This window comes from Cotesia typhae, unplaced genomic scaffold (genome assembly GCF_013202065.1).
Source record: "Cotesia typhae breed Kobodo isofemale line unplaced genomic scaffold, CoteBio_Ctyphae scaffold_13, whole genome shotgun sequence".
Classification (NCBI taxonomy): domain Eukaryota; kingdom Metazoa; phylum Arthropoda; class Insecta; order Hymenoptera; family Braconidae; genus Cotesia; species Cotesia typhae.
The window spans coordinates 3,203,251-3,212,708 of record NW_027423774.1 but is presented as its reverse complement, the minus strand read 5'-3'; the positions used below and the strand labels follow the sequence as shown (position 1 = coordinate 3,212,708).

Genomic DNA, 9,458 nt, shown 5'->3' with positions numbered 1-9,458 from the left:
TCATATGTTTTTGGTAATAGATTTTGCGGTGAGCGAACGTGTCGTATGCCGGCTCTCAGTCTCCGATAGAACTAGAAGGGTGTTTTATAATATTTGCGGGAGGAGCACCGGAGGTAAAACCACTGCACCCTTGTAGTATGTAGTACTTGTTTCGCGTATTATATCCTCCGTACTATTACTATATATAATAATAATATATACACACTGTAGTCTCCCTGCGATTTTGAGCGCTCTCGTGTGGCTCCCCTCAAGAGGAATTTCGTCTCAAATTAAAAGATCTTCGAAAGACCCCCTCCCCGTGCCGAGCGCGGATAAAATCCCCGCCGCAAAGTACTGGGGTGAGTACGTGCATGAGTACTTGAAATAATGCTCGCTTGTGTATTATTGCATAGTACAGTTTTATATAGGCTCTCTCTCTTTCTTTTAACCCACTTGATACGTTATTACTTGCATATAACATATACCCGATAAAATCTTTGTGATGTAGTGTGCTTCAAAGTTTATAATTTTATGTCACCCTTGGTTTTTTTTTTTTTTTTTTAATAATAAATTGTCTGCTTTTTGTACGTAAGTATGGTTTTATTATTGTGAGATTAGTTTTTTTATATTAAAATTAGAAAGACATTAGCTGATAAATTGTTTTGTTTCAGGACTATTGTCGAATTTTCTGTATCGATTGAAGATAAAAATTTTTAATCAGGTGGCAATAGTTATCTCCCACAGATATAGATCTTTCGCGCCAAGAAGTCGGAATTCAAGGCAAGAAATTCTTGAATCAAATAACCAGTTGTCTTTAAAATAATTTTTTTTTCTTGGGTCAAAATAGTTTTTATATCAATTTAATTTATTTCTCTGAAAAACTTTTTCAGTTTAGAAATGGAATTAAAAAAGTATGATTTATCATATTGAAGATACAAGAGACGATGATGAAATAGATGGATGAAACGCAAAATATTAATTTAATCTAGGGACAAGAACGACACCAAAAAAATCGGTAAAATAATGAATTTAGTATGTGTATAATAAAATATTTTTTAGGCACATTGATATGTCGGAGTCGGAGAAATGAATGCGGTTGAGCGACGAAGAATTTCAATCTGCGGTCAGAAGGGTGACTAGTGGCAGACTATATAAGGGAACAGATATCAGGACACCCTTGATCGCAAGGGGAGAAAACCAGAGATTATAGAGGGCAAAAAATGATTTCATGGATTAACTTTATTGTCCGTTGTACCTACAAATTTTATTTATTTATTTATTTGTTAATTTATTTACAAGTTTAAAATTTTTGGCAGTCGCTCTCAAAAGTAAAGTTGTCATCGTCCGTAATATTGTATATTTTTTAGTGTGATTGTAATTTCACACGTGTGCTTTTTAGTTAAGGAATTATATATAGCTAAAAAATAATTTAGTGGCCTGGTTGTTGCGTGTCTTGCGTGACTAAATCGCGGCTCCATAACAAGTCAAATTTTCGCATCCGTTCGAAAAAGGATAAAACGTTAAAAAATAAAGACACTCAGTCTCTTGCTGTATTTCGTATTTTTATACATATATATGTGTACATATAGAGAAGTACTTCCACGCGTGATTGCGTGTTTTAGAGGCGACAAAAAAAAATAATTTTTGCTGGCATCCTCAAAGTGTCGACAACGATCACTCTTACCTACTTTGGTCTCTCGAATATTATTGTAAAAAATAATCATTGCATGGTTTTAATAATTTAAATCGCATTTTAAAATACTTTAGGCCCATTATTTTTTTGGGTTAATTAATGATTTTACAGTGGATGTTGCTCTGTATTGAGAAATCTGGATGCTTGTCAAAAAAATTTTTAATTAATACTTTATTTTTTGCCTGGAAATTTAATATAAATTCCGCTGTTGAAATTATGGAAAAATAATTTTTTTTCTTATTTCAATAAACTCAAATTCGACTTAATTTTATTTTAATCAAAATTCAATCTAAAATTTTTTTATAAAAAACTAAATTCTTTTTAAAAATTTTAGCATTTCAAAATTTTCCAATAAAAAAAAAATCTAAACTTCCAAAATAATTATCGCAAGTCTACCATCACATAAATAATTAATTTTTCATTCCCCAAAGTATTTTAATTACTAAATACATTTATATAAATCTTGTAAGGAAAAAGGAAAAGCTATAGTAGATTTATGCCGGCTTTTGTGTAAAAGTGACTTTGTCGCGTCGTCGAGCCGTTACTTTTGGGCCATTTTAATTTCTCTCAACTAACTTTCTAATTACCAACTTTTTTGATTAATCACAGTAATTAATTAGTAGCTCAAAGCGGTGTTCTCCAACTCAAACGCGAGTAGAGTAAGAGTCTTTTCGCTCGACTCGCCCTCACTACATTTATACCAGTGTTCTATATATATATATATATATATATATATATATATATATATATATATATATATATATATATATATATATATATATATATATATACACATATATACTTTAAAAACTCGCACGCCATCGCATCGCGCTCTACACTCCCTCTTTTTATTTTCTTGAGGACTCGCGCTCATTACCGAACTTTAAATACTTTATTATTTTTTTACCTTTTTCATATTTAATTTAATATTTAATATTTAACAGCCGTTCCGATTCCGATAAATATTATCGTGGAGTGAAATTTGTTAATCGAATTGAGGTGAATTTTAATCGCATACCTGGATGAGAATTATTGTTATTCAGACACTGAATTCCCAGGTGTCTATCGGGATAGGATGAGTGTGCGTTAAATAGTCGAGTCATCATGTAATGACGTGTGCAACTTGTGCGTGGACAGTGTTAGATATCCGATCGAATACAAATGTATGGATGTATGTGTAATATAATATATGAGACACTGTTATTTATACATATGTCCGAGATGGAATGGGGATAGGACGGATCGGCGATGAAGAGCATCGAGATAAATATTAAAGAAAAAAATTAATATAAAAATAAGGATCAAGCGTATTAATGCCGCGACGCTGTGCTCGATCCTGGCATCGAATAATTAAATCTTTAATCATTATATTTATTAACAGTAAAAAATTATTTGACAGATGGTCACGATCTAAAAGTGTCGGGATTAATTATTACAGTAATTATGTTATTAGTATTTTTTTTTTCGAATTTTATCTTGTAATTATTAATTCAAGATTTTTATAGTAGTTTAGTTTGATTTTTTAATTTATCAATTAAAATGAATAAATTAAAAAATTTATTTAGAAAATTAAATAAAAATTTTTTATCAATAATTTAGTATGAATTTAATTAAAAATTTTATATAAAAAATTCACAGCTTCCATTGCATAATTTTTTTTTAAAAATCTTAAAAATTACTTCGCAACAAATTTTTAATTTTTTGAATAAATTTTCGAATTATTTAAACTTAGAAAAATTTATTTCCATAGTATAAATATAAAAGTAGACTTCTCAAGCATAAATAAAGAAATAAAAAGTCTTAATAAATGTTCCGCTAGACAGATACATAAAACTAATTTATTACACTTAAATAAACACGATAATTTTTATTAAGGAAATAAATAAAAGGAAAATAAGTTATTATAGTATTAACTACATTTATCGTTTATTCTTCGACAATTATTGCATTCTCGCGTACAATTGAACAAGTGCTCACATTACAGAGTTGCTAAAGACGTGCTCCATTACTTCCATTTATTTATTACAACAAATTGCTATTATTTTTTATTCATTTTACTTATTCATTTTATTTTAAACATAGTAATGTATAATGTATTTACAGTTTAATGTACAATCTGTATGACCGTCCCAATTTACGTATACTTATAATTACAATTAATTAAAATTACAATTACAATTAATTAAAAAAAAAAAAAAAAAAAAAAAAAAAAATTTAGTTAAAAAATTTTACAATTTAAATATTGAAACATAATTTACGATTATATTTTTTCCGGGTCTATTATTTTTCTCCTAACAAATAATAATAATTATTATTATTATTTCCACCGATGGTAGTTCATATTTTTCTCATACATACGTATACATATCCGAGTGTAATGATATCCCGTTGGGTACACGTGGGTGTTCCTGAATGACCGCCCCACGCTGCGTCGTCGTGGTTCCTCTTGATGCTCGTGCAGACGATAGCAATCATAACCCACCGCTACTCACGTAAAAGCACGCGACGCGTATTCCAGAAGCGTACATCTTCCTTCTCGAATAATTAACGAGCCGATATCAAACACTCATTCTACTTGATTCTTATTTTCTTATTTTTATCTTACTCATTTTTTCGTTTCCGTCCGCTTTGGATTTCTCAAAATTTTATAATTTCCAATTTACCTGTCAGGTGCATCCGCCATTTGAATAATTTATTGTACAGAAAAATATTTAAATAGGAGTAGAGTGTGAATAGATTATGTACCAGACATTCCGTAATTTTAAGAATTTTCAAATAAACACATAAATTATAACAGGTTATATCTTTTTAAATTCTTCAATTTTTTATTGCAATAATAAATTATTTTAATTAAAAAATTTTTTTATTTTATTTAGGAGGGAAATCTCTTTAGATGACGCAAAATTAATCATTTTTGATAAGTGTTTTTAAAGATAATAAAATAATAAAAATTGTGAAGTTTTAATTTAATTTAATTTTTTTAAAAACGCATTTATTAAATTTTTTTTAAAATTGTAAGAATTAATTTATTGAAATTTTTTATTTCTACAGAATATTTTTATTAAATTTTGTATAGCATTAATTTTTCAAAAAATGTAACTTGGATTTTCTTTATAAATTTCTAAAGAGATTTTCCCCTTTAATTAATTAAGAGAAGGAAAAATTCCGGAAGTTATACAGCGCGTCTTGACCATTTATTAAACTCACACACCACACTCACATATCACATGACATAAATATACTTACTCTTATAGTATATATTTATTTATAATTTATAATTACTTTATTTATAATATTTATAATTACATTTATATTTATATGTAATAATAGTAATTCAAAATTCTACGAAATTTAACGATTGGAAATATCAACGAATGCTTAAATATTAATATGATACAGTGATAGTTATTATGTAATTAGTTTTAGTCATTGAACGACGTTTCATGTCGCTTTTCGAGTCTTCGGTGAGTGAAGGATTTATTTTTACAGTTAAACGTGGTCTAGTAATATGATACATTAGAACAATTACAATTAACCACGTAATTATTAATAATAATAAATTTAAATCAAATGGAAATGAGGGTTGACGTGGTGCAGTAATTTGTAGGCAGTTTTCAAAGATCATCTTGGTGCCACGAGTTATTGGTTCAGGGTGACGATGATCGTGACTCTGGGTATTGCCGAACACATTTCTCGGTGTACTCGTACCTAGAACATAAAAAATGCAAACATTAAACATTTGTTGAGTTTAAAATTTCGTGTTTTTAGTATTTATTCTGTTCATATTTCCAAAAGTAAATTTATTGTCTATAAGAAGTGATATAAGTGATGAAAAAACCGCCTATAGGGCGTAAAAAGTAGTCTCACAATTAAAAAAAATTTTTTTTGGGTCACATCCGTCGCAAATTGTATAATTATTAAATTTTTAGAGAGAAGGTGGCATTGAAATTATTCAGAACTTTCATTAGATTAATTGTGTATTGAAAAAAAATTTTTTCTCGAGAAAAAAATCTTGAATAAAATCATTTTGAAAAAATTAAAAATTTTGAGTAAAAAAAAACTATAGACAAAAAAAAACAAATAAATTCGTAGAGAAATTAGTTTTTTAAAACCCGATCTACCTTTCATAAGTGTAAGGAAGATATAACTCGTTAAAAGTAACAGATATCATATTATACAATTATTCGGATGCATTTCCTTTCGTGTCGTGTTACTGGGACCAGTGAGTCCTCGGAGGACCGGGATCGGGAAGCGGTGGAGTATCACACGGACTCTTTCTAGCTGGAGGAGTATCGAGCCTGCGGGTGGCCGGTGTACCGTACACAAGGTAGAGGAGAAACCGACTCCACCGTGGCTGGTTTTGCCGCATTAATAACACTGGTAGCTGCTCATATGTTAAATGTCTACCCCGTTACCTTTTCTCTGAGCTACCTACAGCGATGCACCTAACTACTTTTTCAGCTTACACCTTACACCTTACACCTACTACTTTATCACTCGTGGGCTGGTGTACCAGGTATCTCCTGATAGTTTTGCAATCCAGACTCCAGACTCTAGACTCGATCTTTACCTGTCCACTCTTAATTTTATTCCACTCCAGTATTTTATTTTTAACGACGCTATACATACATTTTATTATTTTTATTTAAAAAAAAAAAAAAAAAAAAAAAAAAAAAAAAAAACCAGACGAGAAAATGGTAATTTTTACCATTATAGATAATTATTATATTATCATATATCAAACACATCATAGATAATATAAATTATTTTAGTCTCTTTTTTTTTAAGGAGTGCAATATCTATTTATTTTTTTTTTAATTTGCAAAATTTCTGCACAACTTATAAAACGAAGAATTAGACAATGCTTTATAATATAATTTTTTTATACAATTAAACAATTATTATTATTCGTGCATTTAAAAATTTTCCAAACTTTTCATTATCATCATATTAAAATTTTATCATTTAAAAAAATTGCAAATAAGTGACAGCAGTAAAAAAACTGCAAAGATAAGAAAAAGTTTATCGAACAAGCTTAAACAAAAAAGTTCGCTGGAAATGATAGCAGAACTTGCAATTTGTTTCGAGATGGTATCTTCAAAGTGGCTCTTGGTCCTCCACTCGTTGAGCCAGAGCGGGGACATTTGAGGCCGCGATGCCGTGAATCTTATATCTTATATATTATATATACATCTATATAAATATATTGTACGTTGTACATACTGGACTATATACTATACACTATGTACTATATACCGCACCATTATGTGCAATATGTACAGTAACTAAAAGGGAATGGTACTTGAAGTACATTTGGATCCGTAGAATCGAGACACACGTAGATGAAGAAGATGAAACAGTGGTAGCCTGTTTTGTACATACATATAGACCGACATAATATATACATATACATCTAGTGGATCCATGTAGCATAGCCAGGACTCGCTTTCGTAATCACCATCTACAGACTGGATTGGTCTACTACACTACTCCTGGCTCGACTACTCTCCTGCATCCTATCTCTCTTATTGCTTTATCCTTTATCGCAACTCCTTTGCTGGAACCGCCCAGGCTCGCTCTCATGAGAAGCTTTCTCGTCTGCTCATGATCTCCTAACATTCGATGCACATTCTGCAGTTTAAATCTTCATTATTAATCAGGAAATTCTTGTTTTTTTACTATTTTTATTGATAAGATAATAAACTCGATGACTTTGTAGGAAATTTCGTAAAGAAAAAAATTTATGAATCCAATATTTAAGTTTTTCTAGGCAATGTCGAAATTTTTTTTGTGTAAATTATTTAATCGCGGATTTATGACGGTCATCATGAAAATTTGCAAAAATAAATTTTTCAATTAGTTTTATGGCTTTTAATAAACAACAAACAATTACATAAATTTTTTTTCAATCATGTAAATTTTTTAAAAAGTATTTTACTTTTTATGAATTTCAAGAAAAATAATGTGGTTGTAAAAAAAAATACTAAATACTATTTTTATGAGTCGACCGTGAAACTGAATAATTACGAAAAATTTTCACGTAAAATTTACTTAAAAATAAGCTTAAGTTGTTGTATTTTATTAACCAAGTAAAAAATTACAGACATGTCAGGTTCGCATAAATTATCCTGACATCTTACTCTGGAATCAAAGTCCTTAAAATTAATAAAATAATGCAAATAACTTCAAAAATTAATACGTACATTTACATATTTTTTGTCTCCATATGGAGATTCCGAATAGTTTTTTTTTCTTCACTCAGATATCTTATTAAACTGATGTTCAAAATTAATAACGTTATTCTTATCTTTGATCTGTGATTACCGACCCAAGACGACTTAGTATGTGTGCATCGATATTATATATGCAGTCCGGTAGGTATTATAACCGGAGAGATTTTAGGCTATCGCAAGTTTATACTGCGATATATGCTGTTACTGCAGTAGGCTTCTGTTTATATATATATATACCCCTGCAGGACATCTTGCACCGCCATGTATCATCCTAACGAGCCGAGGATTGCGTGCCGATCTGTGTTAAGAATTTATAATGCCCATTATACGGCTGTACCTGCCCTTGGTCATTTTGACAACTCTCAATGATCAGTAGCACCATATGTTACCTTTTTTTTGTATTTTTTATACAAATTAATATTTATTTATTATCTTATTATTATTGTAGACAAAAAAAAGGAATTGGGTGAAACGGCGACGGAAAAATTAATATATTTTATATGGACTAAATAAAAATTAATGTTTCGTGAAAAATTTTTCTGATATGGCTTCATATGTCCATATATGACCTGACATAAATATTTATAATTATTTGACAAAATTTAATGTTGAAAATTTCCGACAGATGGCGAATGATCGCTGAATATTTTCGCTACAAGAGTGTTAATTTCAAAGTATTATATTTTCATATAAAAATCAGTTTTTTGAGTCTTTTAAAGAAAGTCGTCTGAGATTGATCACTGAATCGTCTTTTTATAAGAGAGTTGAGTTTGATAGTTTAAATTTTAATGCAAAGATAATTTTTTCCACAAAAGTAAATCTGCGGATTTTATCCTAAAATGAATAAAATTTGTATTTATTATTTTTTATGAAATATTCAATATTAAATTAAATTAAATTTCTTAATTTTTAATTACAAAAAATGATATTTGACTTCCAAATTTTTTAGAAAATATGTAAAAAATTTCATTTTATGGCCAACTTGATCAGATTGATTTATATCATAAATTTTTTTCGATGGCATAGAAAATGATTCCACGGAATTATACTTTTTTTGCGTCTCGCTTAATTCGTCTGATCGAAAGCCATTTTTGGTGATGGTGATCGAGTGTAGGATTGAAGCGGATCGGATATATTCTTGAGCACTTTGATTGCAGGGAATATAAGTACTGTGGAGCTAAAAAAGGGAATAAAGAAAAAAAGCGAGGAGTAGAGGCGAGGATGTCATCGTAGTCCCACTATTCGACGTGGAATAAAGGATAAAGAAGGTTGGATTGAGCTCAGCCCCCGGATTGTCCGGGCGGGATCTGATTGCGAGGAACGCCGTGTGATTAGATGGCCACGACCTCATCCAAGATTGAAACCAACCCCTATCCTTTTTTATCTTTTCGTTTCTGTCTTTCTTTCTTTCTCACTTCTATCCACTCTGGTGTGCTCCTACCTCGTCCTCCATTCGTCCCCTGGATACACGGAGACATAAAAAATGCAATCGGCTCTTAGAGTAATGAAAACGCGGCGTTATCCCCTCGTGATACCTCTCTCAAGAATAACCT

At 30.0% G+C, this 9,458-nt stretch overlaps 1 protein-coding gene across 2 annotated transcripts in view; it reads right to left on the bottom strand.

The window, feature by feature from the left end:
* Positions 1-4,948: 4,948 nt before the first annotated feature.
* Positions 4,949-9,458, bottom strand: part of Soxn (SRY-box transcription factor soxNeuro) — a 216,668-nt gene continuing 212,158 nt past the window's right edge. Inside the window, exon 4 of one of the 2 annotated variants that reach the window (XR_012480517.1) lies at positions 4,949-5,380. Coding sequence is in view for 1 of the 2 variants with exons in the window: in XM_074254661.1 (XP_074110762.1) it covers positions 5,320-5,380 (61 nt within the window). In the remaining variant the exon portion in view is untranslated. The remainder of the gene's footprint in view (positions 5,381-9,458) is intronic. The other variant, XM_074254661.1, reaches the window with a different exon arrangement.